This window comes from Homarus americanus, unplaced genomic scaffold (genome assembly GCF_018991925.1).
Source record: "Homarus americanus isolate GMGI-L3 unplaced genomic scaffold, GMGI_Hamer_2.0 scaffold23578, whole genome shotgun sequence".
NCBI lineage: Eukaryota > Metazoa > Arthropoda > Malacostraca > Decapoda > Nephropidae > Homarus > Homarus americanus.
In genome coordinates, this window is record NW_024733231.1 from 3,551,870 (window position 1) to 3,573,897 (window position 22,028).

General features: G+C 35.9%; 1 protein-coding gene across 7 annotated transcripts in view; it reads right to left on the reverse strand.

The window, feature by feature from the left end:
- Nucleotides 1-9,387: 9,387 nt before the first annotated feature.
- Nucleotides 9,388-22,028, reverse strand: part of LOC121869543 (calcium-transporting ATPase type 2C member 1-like) — a 30,538-nt gene continuing 17,897 nt past the window's right edge. For all 7 annotated transcript variants that reach the window (XM_042370927.1, XM_042370925.1, XM_042370922.1 and 4 more), the window contains 13 exons: nt 21,559-21,747; nt 21,111-21,398; nt 20,473-20,664; nt 19,801-19,948; nt 18,979-19,064; nt 18,161-18,259; nt 16,497-16,653; nt 16,042-16,232; nt 15,573-15,701; nt 15,025-15,191; nt 14,211-14,352; nt 13,780-13,964; nt 9,388-12,744 (listed from right to left, as the gene is read on the reverse strand). In XM_042370927.1, coding sequence (XP_042226861.1) covers nt 12,339-12,744; nt 13,780-13,964; nt 14,211-14,352; nt 15,025-15,191; nt 15,573-15,701; nt 16,042-16,232; nt 16,497-16,653; nt 18,161-18,259; nt 18,979-19,064; nt 19,801-19,948; nt 20,473-20,664; nt 21,111-21,398; nt 21,559-21,747 — 2,379 coding nt within the window. In that variant the 3' untranslated portion in view covers nt 9,388-12,338. The remainder of the gene's footprint in view (nt 12,745-13,779; nt 13,965-14,210; nt 14,353-15,024; nt 15,192-15,572; nt 15,702-16,041; nt 16,233-16,496; nt 16,654-18,160; nt 18,260-18,978; nt 19,065-19,800; nt 19,949-20,472; nt 20,665-21,110; nt 21,399-21,558; nt 21,748-22,028) is intronic.

Below are 22,028 nucleotides of genomic sequence, written 5' to 3' on the forward strand. Positions count from 1 at the left end.
AACAAGTCGATGTTAGATGCAGAATTGTACTGAGTTCCTTAAATATAGGTACTGTATTGTACTGTACCTTAAACAATCCTTCTTGACCCAATACTGTGATTATTAGCACCACATACACACGCAAAAACAACCACTACCTCCACCAAATACCAGCACCACCCTTCCCATCCTCCAACTTAACAGACTCAGTCAACCAATAAACATTTAATTAGATTAATGTACTCTTGTTCAGACTTCACCTGCCCTTCAACACGGTTAATTACTATTGATTTGTACACAAAGGAACCGTGGCGATAAAACTGATAATTTTTACCTGTGCAATGAGGCGTTGCAACAGTCAACTAAATGAGAGAAATTGACAAATAACAGCGAGTCACTCATCCGTTTGGGCAGACAGTTCCTGACAAGTTCACCGAATCATGAAGTGTCTAATCCGATTAGTGGATTCTCGTCGGATCTTAGTGTGCTGGACGCTTGTGGAAATTAAAATGATTGGAACAGTAAAGCCACTTATTCTTTAGTCAATTATTTTTCCGATATTCATGGTGGTGGGATTCGCACTATAACGATTATATATATTCTTTTACTCTGTATTTGTTCAATTTTCAATTTCAGTTGTTTATTCCTTGATAGAGGAAGCGGGATCCAAGTGCTGTCACTAGGTACCCCTGTACAATGACACCAGAAGCATCTGGCAAGTGTGACAAGTATATACAGTATAAATATCATAAAGGGGCTTACTGAAGCCTAAGGAAGGAAGGATATTCCTTTAACACATAATCAATGTTATTTACATAATATCTGGCCAGTATGGGGAGGATCATCGTGTCTCCGTCAGGGGGTCGTGGAGTGGTGGTCCAGCAGGCGTCACGGAAGCGTTGTGTGTGGGGACATCTTAGGAGGTAGTGGATAAGGGTGCGGCTGTCGGGTCTTCTGCATAATGCACAAGAGCGTTGCTCAGGGAATACGGGGATACCAATCTCCCAAGCAAAGTCATACCCAATGATGATACGGGCCTGTATTTGTTGGTGGAAAAATAACTCATTTTAAGTCTATATTATCGGTAACAAATGTTCAATAAATGGTGATAAATAAATTCCTTCCATGACAATGGTAATACAGTATTGCTCAACCACTTGACTAAACAACACATAACCTATCCTTACCTTTCCTCTAATCAGCAAAATTTAACCTAACCTAAATTAGCAGTACGAGGGACACAAGCAGACATGATGGTCAGGGAACAAACGATGGAAGTAGTACTCAGGCCCGAAAGGCTTTCTTGGGCTATTCTGAGTTGGATGGACTTACTGTTTACCTTTGCATGACCACACTATGAATGTACAGTACCGCCCACAGGAATGAAATAGACGCTGTTGTAATATATTCCTTTCAGGTGGCAACTCATACTTCAGAACTCTACCCTGTCCGCTATTCCAACTGTAACTCATCGGCCAGAAGCGACCCAGTGTTTTTTATAACAACTCTTATTGACATTTAAATGATCTGTGACAAAACCGGAACGACGCATCCCCCCCCCAAAAAAAAATAAAGGGGGACACTGGTTACAATGTCTTTCTTTTTTAGACTTTTGACACCAGGAAGTTACGCACGCCCCCTCCCAAATGCACGAGCAACCAACATTCATTAATGCTGTAGCAGATGATTACCGTGCGGTCAGAACTGATCATCTTGTCGTCTTGTGTAATAATTTTACATCAGCAATAATAATAGACTTTAGTGACGTCTGCAGTGGTGTAGTCCTAGCTAAAATAGTGAGGGAACGGTCCAGTGATGTAGCCAGGGCCTATGCAATGGATATTAGAACATTCTATGTACCTAAAGCCTTCCTTTGTCCAATAATATTCTTTTAATAATTATTTATCCATTTAGGGTCATTGTTGTCTGATCTGAGTTTTCTATATGGTATGTTCTGCCTTTGTGCATTGAGTAACTCATTATTTAAATTGTTGTGGAACTCGTCAACCTCAGATCTCGTGATCAGGTCATCCTCAACCGTCATATTTTGTGAGGTTATCGTTGTCAGAACTCCAGGTAAAGTGAGGCTCGCCCTCTGTGGGTACATTGTGTGAGGTCACCTCACGTGGGGTCATGTGTTTCACCCCCAAACATGATACCCCTCCTCTCAGCTGTCTCTTCAAACTATCAAAGTTTGCCCTTCTGAAATCTGGGACTTTAATGGAATTTTCCTTGCGACTGCCCTTAAATTCTAATTGGAATCTAATTTCTTTGTGATCGCTGATAGCAAGTTCGTTCCCTACCTCGACAGAACTAAATCGAATATATTATTACCCCGGGTGGGTTCGGTTATATGTTGACTTAGGAAACAGTCCTGAACTGTTTCAAGAAAATCCTCTGATTCTGAGTTACACGTAAGGTCGATCCAATCTATTTGACTGAAGTTAAAGTTGTCTACTATACAGACTTTGTTATGTCTGGAAGCCCTGCGCATTTCATCCCAAATAAGTCGTTTATTAACTCTATCAAGATTAGGTCTATATATTACCCCTGTGTTTACTTTTTCCCTACCATCTGTTAATTCTATCCAAGTTGTTTCTGTAATCAGTTAAGTTTTTATTTCCTAATCCTGCACTTCAGATTATCCCTGACATAGATTGCTACTCCTCCTCCTTTCCTAATCTGCCTATCGGTATGGAATAATCTGAAACCAGCAATTTGGTATTCGTGCATGCCCAGTATTTGCCAACAGTGCGTGACAGAGACGTGACCGATCGCCCGGGAGGCTAGCGAGCCGATCTTTTGGTGAAGAAGATAAACGTAAAGGAAAAGTAATCAGAGACGTGACCGATCGCCCAAGCGGCTAACAAGCCGATCAGTGGCGAAGAGGATAAAAGAAAAGAAAAGAGATAGGTCATAGGTAGCTATCAAACAGGGAGGTCCTACCGCCTGGGAAGATATTGGAAGCATAATGTGTTGTCTAATGGTAGACCCTGCTGCCATATGGCATCACGAAAATTGTGACCAAGTCCCAGGTTGCTGATCTGACTTTCTGTCTCATTTACACACAATTACAGGGTCTCAATTGTTTCTCTTACTATTGACAACACCACATACATACTGTATATCATTTCTCACGAGGCATACACTGGGGAATTGGTGGGGTCGGCTACTCAGCGACAGAGTTTGTAGGGGAGAAATCCACTACAATACTATACATGTATAAAGCAAAAATATACCAGACAGTTTCTGGTGAAGAGATCCTTGTGTTTTGCCGTCTCATTACTAGCACAAAATCTTCATTAATAGTTGTTTGATAACCTCAGTGAAACATCGAGAATCAGTCACATAATATTCTGAAATGTTGAACCATTTTTAAGGTCTACTGAACACCAAGAAACCTACCGGTAAGTAAGTTCACATACAGCCACCCCTGGATCAAAATATAGTGGAAGGAATTACAACTCCCGCACATCGGTGTAGATGCATCCCTTAGTAGTATGTCGCACTAATTGTAGATGGCGCTGATCTCAGGCCTTCCATGAGCAAGGGTTCGTTTTACACCTAAACAAGACCCAATATATATATATATATATATATATATATATATATATATATATATATATATATATATATATATATATATATCATGTAGATCCACAATAAGATAAATAAAAATCACAGGGGGAAACATTGGAGACGAAAGCTAAGGTGCTCCAATGTTTCCTTTTTCCCTGTGTGATTTAAAAAAATTTATATATATATATATATATATATATATATATATATATATATATATATATATATATATATATATATATATATATATATATATTGGGTCTTGTTTAGGTGTAAAACGAACCCTTGCTCATGGAAGGCCTGAGATCAGCGCCATCTACAATTAGTGCGACATACTACGGTATGCATCTACACCGATGTGCGGGAGTTGTAATTCCTTCCACTATAGACTACAATGATGACATGGAGGACAGTAGCGGAGTTCAAATGTTGCGACAGTAAACTTCTGACGATGCATCACCGAGTGAACTTTTCTTGCTGTTTAGTTAGGATTCAGAATAAAAATAGTTGTTGTGTGTGTAGATTAAGGTTTGATTAAGCCCTGTCCACATAAGCATGCACCACGGAGTTATAAAGTGCAGTAGCTTCCACTGTTAGATTGTCATTCACCCGTTTTTGTTTTTTTTTTACAAATTTTGATATTTTGTGGCACTCTTATTAACACAAGTTCCCAAAATCATCATATCACTCACCTACTGTATATGGAAACGTTGTCAACAAGTGTGCTGGGTGCAATCAGGACTAGTCCCTGCTCGTTGTGTCCGGCCCCTCCCTGACAGACGGCACAACTGATGCTCTTGGCGGGGCATTTGGAAGTTGTGTTCCGTTTCATATATTTTTATAAAGTGTGGCTTTTTCATTTTTGTTATTTTACATTTCTTTGTTTTTAGGAAATAGTATCCAACGAGTGGTTTGGTGCAGCACAACTCATTACAATCTATTTTGTACAAAGACCATCCTAGCAATACACGATTTAATAATAAATGAAGTTATTTTGTTGATTGCAAATGTGAAACCAGAGCTGAATATACTGTTTTAAAAACAATATGCTTCCACAATATTTAGATCGCAGTTGATGATCCAGGTATTGTAAGTTATCGATTTTAAAACCAAATGGTGATCATTATAAAGGTAGCCATATAGTAAAAGCTTCAGAACCTATGACTAAGCTAAAACTCGAAAAAAAAAAAAAAAAAATCACACTGAAATTACTTTAACCTCAGAATTTCACTCACCACCAGTTAAAATGCAATGTACAGTATTAGATTTGTTTAGGTCTTATTATAATTTGTCTTAGTTACCTGTAATCTTCGTCACACTGTACATAATAAATTTTCTCATACTTAATATATGTATGGCTAAATCTCATGAAACTATTCACCAGATATGGATAGCGCCATGTATACAAGAAATAAAATCGTTACTTTTTTGAGGGAGGAAATTGGGTAAGGTTATATATATGAACTTTAAAAAGGAAAAGAAAAAAAGTACACTTGGTGGGGGTGTATCTATATCAGCAGCTACCAACTCATATTGAATTAATGTGCTATATGAAGTAGAGTCCAGATTAAGTATAACATATTAATACAGTACACAGCAGGTAACAGTATTTGATAATACTGTACTGTGTACTACATGTCCCTCAAATACAATGTTCTAATTATTTAAAATTTAAAGTATCTCTTTACATGTAGTGAGTCCTTTCCTTTCACTACCTTCTTTAGTCCTCTCCCTCCTTACTTCTCTGTAGATCACATCTTTCTCAGCACTGCTACAGGGTTCTATACATACTGTACATACATATTTAAATTTGTTTGAAAAAGAACGAGCAGAACAAAATCATGATGTTTTTTTAAGATATTTTAAAATCCTAATGAAATCTTTATATAGAGTATTACGATATTCAACCATAAGGAAATAAGAATCAGAGATACTGGTACAATGTATATGAACACTATATTACAGTACAAAGATGATACAACATTATTTCCAAGGTACACAGCTAAAATGACTCAAGTGTAATACCATTTATGCACTAATGATGACAATTCAAAAGATCTAGTCAAGGCAACCTTCATGTAAAATTTATATATGATTTTATGGTGAGTAAAAATGCTGAACTTTTAGTATACACAAATGGTGACAATAATAATGGACAGAATCAAGTAACAGCCTTAAAAATGACAAACTGTCATCAAACAAATATCCGAAAGTACATCCATTATGCAAAAGCGTGCACTGGTAATAGTACCATAATTGAAATGGCTTGGACCACTTAGGCTGGAAGGTTATGACTCATAACTGTGCATGCACTTAAAACTGACAGCACTATGACAGGAATCTGTGACGTTATCTATAAAGTTGCTGACAGATTAGGTTGAGACATATGCATGGTAATAACTTGCGATCTGAGCTACTTCAGTTATGGTGCTGCTGTGAGCAATAGTAATACAGTATATCCAGAATAAAATAAGTTTAACATTTGGTACCCAGAACACTCATTTGTCTATCACAGTTGCTGTGTCTACTTCACTCAAAATTAACAGATGAGCATATTCTATTTTATTATTAATTGTTAAAAGAAGCTTAAATTTGAACAGCAGAAATGCTGGGTACACTTGTGTAAAAGTGAAAGTGGGTCCCATTGGCCATTAAATGAAAGTGCGGATACAACACACAGAATATTAAGCCTTCGGTAGACAAGGAGGCAGTGTGGCCGGCAGTGCACTCGACTGCCTTCATTTATCTAACTACAGTACTGTATAAAGTTAGGCGCCCACTCATAGCTGGGTGTACTAGCAACCCTTAGGAAAAAGAGCCGAGTACTGTGTCCATACAGCTGCAGCATTCCACACTTCATTTATTATCCACAAACACAATTACTGTACCGTATAAGGCAAAATAACCTACTGATAAACAAAAAAACTACTTGTAATATATAATATGGAATTTATTACTTATACAATGATGACATAGGTTTAAAACTTTTAAATTTTGCCTTATACAGGTATGTGCAACACCTGTCTGTCTGTGATTGTCTATTTATCAAAAATTTCTCATATGCTGCTTGAGCCCAAGTGACAAGGTCTCAGTACCTTTGATCTTGGACAGTCAAGTAAACATACTGTACTGTACATTGCATTGATTTGTGCACCATACTGCAAATTCATGAAAATCAAACATTAAAACCAGAGAGTACAGTACAGTATTTTAACTCATACTGGCAATGCTTACTTTTTCCAGCATTTTTATGCTATCATAAAACTTTATATAAAGTAAGCTTTTGGAAAAGGGAGAAATTTTAACTATGGTAACTTCTACAGAATATATAATAATGATAAAGAGAACAGCCATATTGTAAAACATCACTATTCTTTTCGGAATACAACACTGTTTGTAAATATATATAATCTCCCACTAACAGGCCATTTTCCCAAATTTACATCAGAGTAGTCCATACGCAAATTGTCAACTAGACCTCAGTACAGACAAGCTGCAATCCTATTGGGACTCAAGTCATATAAAGATCCAATCCTAATTGCTGGGCCTGTTAGGACTCTGGTCAGATTTAACGTTTGACTGACCAAATATTCCCTTTTCAACCATGTTAATTGATGCATGTTCCCCAGCATTCATTACAAAGAAAAGCTTATATTTAGCTATATAAAAATTTGAAAAGTTGGTTCCACTTGAAGTAAACATTAGCAGGTTCTTTAATTTGTTTCAGTACCCTGTATAAACTGACAGGCCACTAGGGACACATCCCTCATCTCCAAATATTTAGAGATAGAAATTTTCTGCAGTCACTGTGGCTTTATGAGAAAAACTTTCAGAAAAAAAAGTTCCCATGCTTATTCATCATTGTGAAAATGGCGAGTTCCTCAAATAGGCATGATAACAGTACAAACTTTTAAGCAGCATTATTTACTGTATGTTGAAACCTCACCTTGATTAAATTGCAACTGAATTTTTTTTTTTAGCCTATGGTTATTATCTAATAAGCAAACAAATTTCAATTATTGTCCATTAGAGCATTTATCTTGATGAAAATCTGCATTATACATATACTGTATTAGTAGATACAGCAAATGAATCGCCTGAAAAACCTTCCCCTCCTCATTGCATATAAGAAATTTGTAATTTAGCTTATCATGATGCTCAGTTACAGTGTGTGTGTGAACGCTACTCTGTAGTGAAGTGCATGTGTACCTGATACGGTACCTGTTTTGAGCCGAGTCACAACTAGTCATTCTGATAAACTAAATTACTCCCAAAATTCTTCTCACTGCATGTATAGTCACATGAGTGGCTCTTAACCTAGTTTTCAGGGCACAGGAAAATATCATTTTTACAGGTGTCATGCCATAATCTCACCTTGGCTTACTGTGACTATCCATAAATTTCCCAACCATATAAAACAATGACCAATGGAAATGGTACATCCCCCAACTGTTGAAAGTTAACATGACAAACTATTTGAGTTGGCAACATCCAACATTCCCAAGCAAGACCCTGCAATTCTCCACCTTCACATCAAAATTTAAATCAATCCTCTAGCCCTAAGTAAAACTATTAAGCAGAAACCAAATTTGACTGACAGCATCACAGCTAGGTCCTACTCAAGAACTTTGGTTAGAAGGAAAAAACAAAAAAACTTCAGCAGTTAAAGGAATGCATGAAGAAAAATCTTCCTTTTGGCAACAGAATTTTTACCTATGGTTGGGCTACTATGATGACCGAGGCCAGCCAGTCTGGTACAGTATACTGGTACTGTATATATACAGTGATATCCCCTTCAACCGGAACAATTGGTGCAGAGCACTTCCGGGAACGAGAGATTTCCGTTTAACGAGACGACTCTCTCAAAGACGGGAAAAAATCCCTCATCCCCGGAATTTTCCGGGTCACGAAAAAATTGTCTCGGAATTTCCAGAAAATGCCCCCGATTTTCAGCTCTCAAACCCGGAAAAAATTCCCCCATCCCCGTAATTTTCCGGAAAGCCGGAATTTTCCGGCTTTGGGAACGCTCTTCCGAGAAAATTTAAATTCCGGCTATCGGAGAGTTCCGGGTTTGAGGGATACTTGCTAACGGAGATATTACCGAAATATTTATTACACAAAATACTTGCAATATGACTAAACTCTCAACAGGAGTTTGGCAAATTATTCTATTGTAATCATATGAAGACAGCTTACAGTAGCAAAAGAGAACTAGAATCAAAAGTATTGTCTGTCAAGAACTATAATACTGTACTTAACAATGATGTTAGTGACTATTCATTAAAAATTTTGTTAATTAATATCATCATATAAAATAGGTGCATAGGTGTTAAAGACGAGAGATTATATTCTGAAAGGCCGCATTTCACTGATAGCAACAATACTGTACAATTGATCTTATTAGTGGAACTTGGAATTTTACCTATTACCCCTTTGAATAGGTTTTTCTTTTTTGCAATTTCCAATACAGTATTCAACGAATGTTCAATGACTTACCACAACCATTTATTACAAGCAGGTTCTCCAGAAGTACGTTTACCACTAGTACAGTATACATCTACTATCACTGACGCCTGACTCACACTCAACATCCTCCCTATAACCAAGAATCTTCCAGTGGCTTAGTTAATTACTGGAGATCTTGATCATCAATTCAGACAAAATAAATTTCTCAAGAGAACAACAGCAAAGAGTGTAGTGTCATAAAAATATAAAATAAAGCATTATATATGTAAAGGAATATTTATAAAGAATCTATAGAACTCATCCATGAATGCATTCCCAAAATTGAAAAATCATCAAAGGTTTGTAGGAAAAAAAAAAGATAAGTACATGTAATAAGTTTTAAATTTTAAGTTAAAAACCCTTCTGCTCTGAAATACAGTAATGTACTATTAGTAATGTGTAACAATTACCGCCAAACAAAATTACCACAAACATAAGGTTATATATCCAAAAAATAAAGGTTTACCCGTAAAATTTAACTTGTAAAACAACCAAGTCCTGAACAATACAATTTAAACAAGTACAAGTATAGTCTAGTTTCTGAGAGCTTTGGGCTATTGTTTAATGTTATGGTGAGCTTAAAAGAAAGTCTACTAAAAGTTGTTTTGAATATAACAACTTTACAGTATATACAAAATAAAATGAGCTCCATTAAACCTTTGCCATAATCAATATCTGGTTTAAATTCCAAATAATTTTACAGAAAATTGAATAAATTCTACATGTAGTACACATCAAAAAAATCTTTAAAACTTTTGTTTCAGCAAGTAAGAAATAACTTAAGTCTATAATATACTTTCATCATCATCATATCTTGGGATCACCAAGAAGGGCCCGAGCAGTAATGCTTAAGTTTCCCTCTACTACACTTAAATACTGTACAATATTCTGAAACTAAATTTTACAAGTTCATTGTAAACTGAAGTTTTGTTGGTGGCAACAAATGATACATGTAGTTACACCAGTTTTTAACAGGTATAAAATATTTTATCATGTCTGTTTATCAAATAATATGAGCGTCTGATTGCACAAGCCAATTTTAATGTGCCACCACAACAACACAACTCATCAAATGCTGCCATATGTTTTCTATGGTGATCCCTGCATATGTGAAAAATAAAAAAATAAAAATATTTCTTGAACATCAATAGTTGATTACTGATTTAAGATACATCTGCAAAATATGCATAAAAGTTTAAAAAAATAACTTGAATCATTTTGACATTTACACTATATGATAAATTATCTGATTATGTAAGGAGAAATTTCCTCTGAGGTACATACATTGTGAACACCCATATAAGCTCTTGCTCAGGATAATACTTAATTCTCCATTGGAAAGGTTGAGAAGATATTTATTCAAGAGAATTATAAGCATTACACGTGTTCAAATTTCCAAAAACTGCCTGAAACATGGAAAGAAAGCCTACTGACCCATTCCCCACAGTCACTACTTAAATGACAATAAATATAGCATAATGTGACCGAAATAAGATTCACAATAAGCCATAAATTTCTTTCTACCAACACCTCCCTGGCTAACACAGTAAAGAAGTGAACATAACAGAACTAAATCTAAACCCAACCATACAGTAAGGCTCTGGTAGAGCTTAACCTTGATCATTTCCTGCCAGTCAACAGTGATAAATTACAGTAGGTAGTAAATAACACCTTATTACAATCAAACACTGTCTTCATTCATAACTATTGTTTCCATTATTGTCTCAGTTATCAAAGTTCCTGCAGTTCTGTGATAAACAAAAAATCTATATAACAACAGTTTTCCACCATAAAAAAATCCTAGGTACCCCACTAAAAGTATTGGAATAACAAGTAACAGAGGGAAATAGTACCCAAATTACATTCATATCATGGGATGCTTGGTCACTTTTGTCTACTCTTGCCAGCCTCATGTCCCTATGGAGCAGTGTGGCCAGAATCAAGAGCAACATATATTCTCCAGACTTTAAATCTCTCCTTTTGGGGGATGGGGGGAGAGGGTGAGGAGGTATACAAAAAATGCATGTTTACCATCCTAATGCCTCTAGGTCCCGTCCCAGCGTTCCTCCACCACCTTAAGTACCTTTACTAAAAAAATTACCCAAATTAATGGTAAGAAAATTAAATGCTGGCAAAATTACATGTACACATCTGGAAAAATATATAAGAAACCAAGATATTATGCTCTTTAGTACCAAAAACCTCGGTTTCATTATTCACAACAAAAGATTCCTGAGACCATGACATCCATTCAGGATGACAGGTGCTGGTGTTGGACATAATTTCGCAAGGGGCCATCCAAGGAACATCACTACACAATTTCATCCCCCCACCCCCCCAAAAAAAAGCATTTGGTTTCAATCAAGATACTATTTAATTGTTTTCTACTTTTAAGTAACCAAAAAGGACATTCTGACAATGGTGAATAAACAGCTTAAACATTTACAGTACACTGTTTGAGATCAAACTTACAAAAGATCTGACAAGATGTTAAAACACAAACAACTATGCAAAAAATAAAAGTTGATATTCTGATAAACTTCCCATGTTTCTTCACTCACACACAGAGGACAAATTATAGCAGGGAAATGACTGTTAAGATCTAACTTTAAATTTCTATTAACCCTTTAAGAAGTAGTGTCACATTTAGGTATTTTATTTTGGCTAATGCAAGATGATTTTATTCAGCTGAGAGAAACCCCTACAACTCAGAGGGTTAGGTATTAAACCCTATTTCAAGTGTGTATTCTCGAGCAAGAGCTTATCATGGCACCATTGCGGAATATGATCAATTCAATACTACAGTCTGAACTGATGATTCGTTAGAAACATACACCTTAATCCTCTCTAAATAACTAAAATCGACATATTGGAAAAGCAAACGCCAATAAGATACAGAAGCTTACATCAATATGAAATAGAAAAGATATATACAAATTACTAAAATCAATTAGCTAGCACATCTACAGACATAATACATGAAGGGACTTGTTGCTAACTGCCAGTGAGTTGTGTTAAAATGATATGAAATTCTGTAATGATGAAAATATTGCACTCTTATATAAAACTGCTTCAGTAAAGGGCTATGATGCGAGGCAGAGGCACGGCAGGTCATACTTCATGTTGTCTTCCTATGGACTTACAAATTAAATACATGAAAATTCAACCTGATTATAATTCATCTTTTCAGGACGACAATACAAGACATTTACACCATCATTTAGACAAAGAGACACACACTTGAACATCTTCAGTTTAAGATATCAACTGAAAACCTAAACTGCATCCATCCATAAGGACTTGGAAGGTTTCTTAAAAGATAAGAATCCTCTGCTCGATATTACTGCAGATGAGTATTCGAGGCGGCGGTCGAAGAATTTCCGCAATTCAGAAACAATGAGGACCGTAGACGTGAGACACGTTAGGTATAGCCAATCTATTAAGTAAATACTTTCTGTCTGGAATACCCACTGGAGGAAGGGCAGGTACACAACACCCATCAAACATACAAAAGTTGCAGTGAGAGCAACAAATAGATACCAATTGGAAGTAATGCCAATCTCCAACACTGATTTACTATCAGAACGGCAAGACATGGCATTAAACATATCATACATCACGAAACAGGCAAAAGTCATGGTTGTGTCTCTTGCGGTCACAACACCATCCATCATTTCAGATCTGTGGAAGAATAAATATTTAATGTTTCATTTATACTTATAAACAATTGAAGATTACATAGAAAATAAATGGTACATTAACAAATGTACTCAATAAAGTATCTGCCAGGATAGGTCCAATGACAATGACTCCCAAAATGCTACCTACAACTTGTGATGTCCCAAAAGGGTTGGTATACATGGCTCTGTGGCATACTAAACCAACTACATTTGGTAACCAAACGTCATATTAATTACGTCAAAATAAATACATTTTGCATAAATTATGTTAAACTATAGATCAAAGTAAATGAATGTCCCAATATCTATCATCCGTGGGGTCATAATGTTTCATACAGACTGTGGACAGATACTCCTTTGAGATAGCTACTGTACATGTATATCCAGACAGGAAAAGGTGGTGAGCTGACATTAATGTGTGGGTGCAAAGCATCATAGATGCAAGACAAGACAAAAGGTAAACTGGAAGCAGTGGATAAAATGTTCTTGAGAGCAATATGTAGGATCAACATAATAAAAAGAATAAAATTAATGCTATATGAAGGTACAAGGTAATGTAAAAATAAAAGGAGAGCATCAGACAGTATGTTGACCTATATATGCTAAAGTGGTATTGCCAAATTGAAAAATGGAAGGGGAAGATTAAAGAGGTGAAGGTGATACGTATAAGAAAGATGGCTATCTGGGACTGAAGTGTGTGTGTGTGTGTGTGTGTGTGTTCACGACCAGAAGGTGTAGTATTAAATGGTTTATGGGGATGATGCAGTTGATAGGAAAACTGGATTGTATAAACTGACAGGGAAAAATCAGATGGCTAATCTTAGGGTCTTATTGTGGAAGGGATTCATCAAAGCAGAGGGTATCAGTTACTGCAATCAGAAACTCTAAATGAATTGATAGTCTTTAGAGCTCTTGATTCACAAAATAAATTACTGGAAATGGACAAGGCTGCAGAAATTAGATTGGAAGAATTTGGTAACTGTGAGTGGATAAAGTTCCTAAACCTTATGTATAACCAGGATGTGCATTATTCTACCTGAAGACCCACAGCGTCCCACAAATGATGACTGAGGCTGATATGATACAGTTTCTGATGAGTTTCTTTGTTATGAGATCTTTCTTGGTATCTCTTGGTGGCTGAACTTTGACATCATCATCAATGGGTTCCATACCAAGAGTGAGTGCTGGAGGACCATCCATTATTACATTAATCAGTAGGATCTGGAAGAAAAGAAGAAAAAAAATACTGTAATATGAATAAAGTGCATGTTATTAGTCTAGTTACCCTACATTAACAGCACTTAGATGGCTGTACTACAGGTTATGCTCTCGACCATTTGTCAGGTGGATGAATGAGAATAAATAGAAACCTGATAAAAGTGGGAAATTAAAGGAGAATGATGCAAGACAAGCTTAGGAATTGACAGTTAAGCATTAAGTACAAATCTCCACACACACAATTCTTACCTGCATCGGGTTGAGGGGGCTAGGCAGACCTAATAGTGTGGACAAAGCGATGAGGCTGAGGGCAACTAGGCTGGTGCTGACTTGAAATTGCACAAAGTTTGTAATGTTGTGAAAGATACATTTGCCCTCCTCTATTGCTGACCTGTAAAAGAAAATCATATACAGTACATATTATGATAAATTTCACTGAGAAAAAAGAAAGGACAGCAAATTATGAAGTACAAGTCTTTTATTGTCAATTAAGGAGTGACTTGTGCAGTAAGCTGTGCAGCTCATGACTCACCACTCTCCAAGACATGTATGGCCACTGTGGCTTTTATGATCTTTATTTTCAACTTATAATTACTGTACTGAGGTGGACCAGACTAATCTTCAAACTAGACCCAAGCTGGTTTTGTTTAAAAATTCCATAGACCAAACTTGAAGACATTGGTGATCTCATATACACAATGCATTCCAAACATGTGTTAAGTCATAAATGACATTTATTAAAAGAAAAAAAGCTGCCTAAACAATCATAAACAGGAAAAGACAGATATTGTATACAACATAACTACAAAATGCATAAACATGGTGAAACAAGTTTTATGTAAAGATGACATAATTACTCAGTGGTGGCTTCTTATGAAGCCAAGATTCATAACTACCAAAAATAATTAAAAGAAAGGCATGGTGCACATGCATGGAAAGTAAAAACAAAAAACTATTGCAAATTAAGTTTTCCAAAACCTTTGGAATTTCTTATTCTCTTTAGAAAGGTTACACACTTGATCCTCCAAGCAACAATTAGTTGCTCATCTTATTTCATACTTACAATATAGTGGTAAAGTCATCATCATTAAGGATCATATCAGCAGCTTCTTTACTGACTGCTGTTCCCATCTTGCCCATGGATATGCCAATGTTGGCACGTTTTAGGGCAACGACATCATTAACGCCGTCACCCGTCATTCCCACAATTTCACTACACTCTTGGAGAGCCTGGATAAATAATTATGTTAGAGCCAAAAAATGAGGAAGGGATTTTCAGCTTAAAAGTAATGAGTAATATTTCCATACTGCGTTCTTCTAAAGGTTTAGTGTCATAAAATTATACTATCCAAATAAAACAATCAACAATGTGTCTATGAATTAAATGTCACCCTGGACTTGTACCTTTTAACATCTATAACTATCTTATGTCATCAAAATTTTTAAATATTGAATATACAGAGTAACAAGGGTGGCCTTAAGTTATGTCTGTGTGCTGTAGGCAGGTTGGTCAGCAAAGCTCAGGCAAAAGTTCACACAGAGACTAAAGTCAATTAGTCACACGGCCCTGGTATTCATGGGGCTAATTGAGGTGTCGTAAATAAAACTTACCTTGACAATACGAACTTTATGTCTGGGTGACACTCTGTAAAACACAGTTGCATCTTGTACCAATCCTAACAGCATTCTTTCATCCATACTGTCCAACTGGTCCCCTGAAAAAACTGTGCCAGGACGCACCTGTGAGGCACAGTGGAAAAATATATCAAGTTAAGGTTCACCATTTCAAGGTTTTAAAGCACTATAGGAAGGTTATCAATGAGCTATTATTTTTATTAAATTATGTATCATAAGACTACTTCAAATTTAAAGAGATCAAACTATGAAGCAAGTTAAGAGGTGAGAATGCAACAGGCAATCATCAGCTCAATTAAAAATAAAAATACCAAAGTGCTGGAACAGAAGCTTTTAGCCCTCATATCTCTGTTTTTTTTATATTAATCTGGAACTTATTTCAATAAAAAATACTCATTGCTTTTCTCTCCTGGGGACTATAAACACACAATTTCATAAAGCTTACCCGCAGACCAACAGCTTGAGCTATAGCACAAGCTGTCTCTTGAGCATCACCAGTGACCATCTTGACATTAACCCCTGTGGACTGTAATGTAGTAACAGATGAGCGAGCTCCTTCTCTTGGAGGGTCCATGATCCCTAACATACCCATGTAGCTTAACTCTGATGAAGATGCACCACGAGCTATCCCAATGACTGAGGAAAAAGTCAAAGGTCACATTTGATGACGGTAAAGTAGAGATTAATAATGTATCATACACAGTATATTAAATGGAGATATTCTGTACCACTCCATAAATATGTGGTACTCAAATCAGTAACAGATAATATAAAGAATCCCAAATCTGAAGTACTGTATCAAACTGAGTAGTCATGGATGTTGCGCATGACAAACACATACTGTAAAGGCCTAACCATGAAGTTTATTTTTCCGTGTAAACCAACACCAACATAACTCACCGCGGAGACCCAGCCTCCCACGTTCAAGGCTTGAGGACAAAATTTGATGTTGCTTTTCCTGGGAAAGTGGGAGTATGGCCATATTCTGATGGTAGTGACTACACATCCTTAATACTGCTTCAACTGAACCCTTCACTAGCCACTCCACCTCCCCAGTCTGAAAAATTTATATTGGCTTAGTAAAGAAATTATTAAACTGCATCAATGTTATTGTTATTATTTTTTTGAAGAGAGTTCAGCAACTGAGGCCAACCAAGTTTGAACTAAAATTTACTGTTAATAACAACAAAAAATATTCAATGTACAGTACAGTACTGTACTACCTTTACATGTACTGTATACTGTACTGCTGTATATCAAAACTGAAAAAATTAATCTTTTATATAGAAATAAAAATTTGAGAAAAAAGTCACTTGGAAATTATTAAAAAACAATAAAGAAATAAACTACACCTTAACAAAATAGCACAGCAAATATGAAAATAACACTAAATTATTATAATTATGTTGTAAATCATTTATACGTAACAAACTATCCTCGTACGGTAAACGTCCACAAAACTTTTAAGATAACTACCAGAAACCCTACGCCCTAATTAACAAATATCCTGCAGTACATCACACACTTGATCTCATATGTAGATTCTAATAGAGAAACTTGTACAGTATTTACCATATTTGCCGGTGTATAAGACGCACCCCTATTTTACAAGGATATTTTGTGGAAAATTTTTTTTAGTACGTTTCATCATACATTTATTGAAAGTGATTTTAAAGTGGTTTTGCAGTTGAAAAAATATGATTTTGTGCATGTAAATGCAATATATACTTGAATCAAGTAGGAAATCATATACAGTATAATAACATTATACTAACCCAACTCTACCTCTGATCAGAGCAGCTGTGTGGCTTGTTTACATTTTGGTCAAGAGAATTACCGACAGGATGTGAAACCCGTATTTTTGGCTGTGATCTTTTGTGTTGCCGCGATCTGCCACCGGGGAGTAGCACCATCGCTATTGTTTTGGCGTCATCAACTCACTGCAAATGGATGACTGGCGGCTGAACTTTCTGTTAACATTTCTTTAATCTTTCTAGGGGCATTTTTATTTCGACAATAAACAAATGTTTCTTAAAGGTAATACAGTCGTTAAATAATAGAAGACGTGTATCTGGTGTGGGTTACGCATGCTGGGGAAGGAGGTACAGTGAGATGCAAGCCATTATTTACGTATTTGGCAAATTTTACGCAAGTTTGTGATAATAGATCGTGATAATTTGGCTTATTTTTCAGTATTTTATTTTTAGTAACACAATTTTTGTGCTTAGTGGACTACTGCTCGTCCCAGACTACCTAGCTAGGCACCTCCGCCAACGGCTCTCAGCCTCCCATCAGTAATACGAGCACATTAGAAGCAGGGTAATTTGCGATACATTTTTTATAAAAAATAAATAAAACGCATCTTATACGCCGGCAAATACGGTAGTTGTTGTGTACTTCATTTGGTGATGACACATATTCTGGTGAAGTTTTATTAGAACATATCTATCTATGTCAATCACACAGTTCTTAAACATCCCACAAGTTAGTGTATGATGTTCTGGTTAAATTGTAAGTAAAAATCCTTTATATAAGTGAACATAAATCAGGTAATTAATACTAACCTTTTTATTTCTTACTTTCAGGGACATTGTTTTTGTTTCTGACTTGAAGGGAAATTCCTCTAGTCTCTGATACTTATCTCTTGCATTAAATATTCCGTGCTGTAAAATAAAAATAAAACGTAAATTTACCTAATAACTTAAACTGTGAAAGGTCATTCACTTTACAACATAATCATTATACAGTATCAATAATTCAATTCATTCGATTACTGTGGTTCCTTCCCTGAGCAACAGAAATGACTAGTTCTAATAATTAGTTTGGTTAAATACACACCCAATAATCCTAAGAAAAATCTACCATTACATATATTTACACAAAACCCAACCAAACGTATAACTGCTGGTAATCACATGTCTCTTCCAACCCTTCTTCACCTTTTGACCTTTCATGACCTACATCAACACCCAACCCTGTGACTCTGAACTGATATAACCCTATTGAAGAAAGAACTAGACTACCACTAATGATGAGCAAACAGGTTTCACTAATGTATGTGTAACAATTAGTAAATAAGGGAAGTTGTGGCAGACAGTTCTCAAATGTTGCCAATGTAATATATTAGGCTGGAAACAGTTGCATGTCCAGGCTGTTGCCATATGTTTGTAATGGTGATGTATACGAGATAAAGTATATTTTCTCTTTCAAGATAAACTGACAGCAAACTGTTCACTTAATTCCACGAGTCTGAAAAGGTTCACCGAGAGAGATGGATGAATTAATGTTCATGCTGTATGGTAGAAAAATGTATTGAAACAGTTAATTGAAGGGGAGATTTCATGAAGTATAATATAATGAAGTAACAAAATGTGTAACTCACTTTGAGAGCAGCAGCAAGAATAGCCCCCTCTGTGGGTTGTCCCAGTAACTGACCTCCTACGATCTGAGCATTATTACAAACAGCACCTGCACAGAACAAATAAATTACCATGACACTACAAGATTCCACAATTATTTCATTATTAGGGCAATTTTTTTTTTTAAACATGTTTGCTACAACCAGGATTAGGAGGGTCATTCTGGACAGAAGGACCAAAGAGAATATGATGAAGTTAGAGATGTTTGGGGCCATGGCTTATGTACAGTATTGTAAATCATTAAACAAATGAAACATACTACAGTGACTCTCATCAAGTGAATATTGAACTGATAAGTTTAGAAGTGAGCTAAGGTTGAGTTAATCAATGTGTTATAATCAGGTGCAGTACAAAAACAGATTGTTCTAGAAACACTTTGAAACAGCCCTGATATCAGGCAATTAAGGCTTATTGGTTGGCAGGCAACTGAAATTGAAAACCAACATGCAGAAAGCAAAGGCTATACAAGGTCAATTTACCAATACCGAGTGAAAACTTAAGTCCCATTTAAGTATAGATCTATACAAGTAAAATATTTTAGACAAAATATCAACATCTCCAAAAATTCCAAACCTAGAGAGATACAAACACAGCAATTTTGTTTTTATTGATAACATTGTGTCTTTTGTCTCTATTTCCTGTGTGGCAGACCTCTAGTTCATGATCCAGAAACAATCACAGATTCTAACTTATCCTGATAAATATTATGGACTAAACTCAAACTATATACAACTCTACACAAAACAAAACTCCTCTGCTAATTAAATATACCTAGAAATAGTTACCTGTTTCTAATAGTTTTGTAACTGCTTCATTAGCCAGTTCTGAGTATCCACTTTCAAAGACAACTTCACCATCAGTAGAATAACCAACACCAGTCACGTGACACTCGTCCCCCTCTGATGTTACAATGGAGGTCACTGTCATTTCATTCTGTAAATACAATGAGAAAAAAAATAAGGACAAGTCAATTCAGTTATTTATGTACAGCTCCTTGATTCTGGCCTCTACCTCATTCACTAACACTGAAACCCATCATTATTTGCTCGTTATATAATATACAGTACAGTATAACTTTCACAACAAGGCCAGAAGGGCAGATAGAAACTAATGGGTTTCTATGTTCCCTGCACCCCCCCCCCCAGTAAAATGTAGGACAAAATAAAAGCAGTTGTGACAATTTTATTAATATTAGCTCCTAGTTTAAATAAAATTCACTAGTTCAACATTATCAACCTATTATCTGATTTTCATACACATATACAGAATATATATTGTTGAACATCACTTTATTTACAGTATTTACATTATTTGTTACATATGGGATATTAAAACTGTTTTGTGTGTTCAACCTTGTGTTTTAACCTAACCTATGGCATTAACACTGACTTCCCGAACAGGGCCGAGGAACGTAACTGGTTCGTAAATCAGGGACTCCCTCTATTTCTACTACTGACCTTAGTTAAAGTTCCAGTTTTATCTGAGCACACAGTTGTGACACACCCAAGAGTTTCAACTGTGTGTAAACCTTTCACCAAGGCTGAGCGCTTGGCCATGCGTCGTATTCCAAGACACAACGTCATTGTGACTACTATAGGTAACCCTTCAGGAATAGCAGCAACAGCTAAACTTACTGCTATGTTAAATATCTGTGAAGAGAGAGAGAATTATTAGTTAAAAATAAATAAAAGAAGAAATGGTATATGGCTTAGGAATAGATACAGGAAACTAAGATAACAAAGGATGTAAAAATCACACAAAAACTACCTATAAGAGAATTACAAATATTATCTTGACTATTGCTGGAAATATGGATAACCAGAGACACAGATGGTATGAAAATATCAATAGAAAATTACCCTTTGGAATAATAACGCTTTGTAAATTACTATGAATCGTTTATTCAGCAAAACCTGGATTCTAAGTGATCATAATAAAGATCGTACATCATTACATATAAAAATAAATTATTAGGTTTGTTAACAAGACATGAAATATTTTGTTATGATACTTCTAGTTTTTAACCAAGCACAAATCAGTTCTAAAATTATTAAATTATTGCAAGAGTAACCAACAAAACACACACATAACATACCTTGTGAATAGGAATGCTTTGGTACAGGCCCAAAATGAACACTACACCAATAAAGCAGAAGGAGAATATAGACAATTTTTTAGCTAACTCATCCATATTCTTCTGCAGGGGTGTTCTGGGAGCTTCTTCCTCTTGCATCATCCTGAACAACTCCCCAAATTGTGATTTTTCTCCGGTACTTATGACGATGCCTTTCCCCCGACCAGTACGCACAAATGTACCCATATAGGCAAGGTTTCCCATGCTCCCCGAGGTACTGTATGTGCTGGTCCCTGTGATGTTACTAAACTGGAAGTAAAAAAAAAAAACATCAAGCATAAATTAGCATGTAAGAGCCAAACAAACATCAAAATTAGTTAAAATATCTTAAATCCTATACAAAACCTTAGTATTTTTCACTTTGATCTTAGATAAACAAAAATTTACTTAAACGATATGAATAATCTACCTTCGGTGCCGGTTCGGTCTCTCCAGTGAAACTGGACTCATCTATACTCAGATCAGCAGACTCAAACAGCCTTAGATCTGCAGGAACTCTGTCACCAATACTTAGGTGGACAATATCTCCAGGCACTAATTCTCTTGCCTGGTACTCTCGCAAATTTCCATCACGAAGACACATGCAAGTTGCTGGTACCTGAAAAAACAATGCGTTAATAAAACAGGACCTGATACTGTATGTGAAGGAGAGGCTATGGTGACCAATCATAGCCTTGTCATTATATTAGACAAGGTGTGTTTGTACTTAAATACTGCTACTTGCTTGCACTGACCAACAAGTGAAAAAGTAGGATATAAATTAAAAGAATGTACAAATAGTAGAAAAAAAGGTTCAAAATAGAGAAGAGGAAAAACACCTAAGAATTTACTTAGAATATTTTACTGGATATATTTATTTCTTGCCCTAACCCCTTCCAG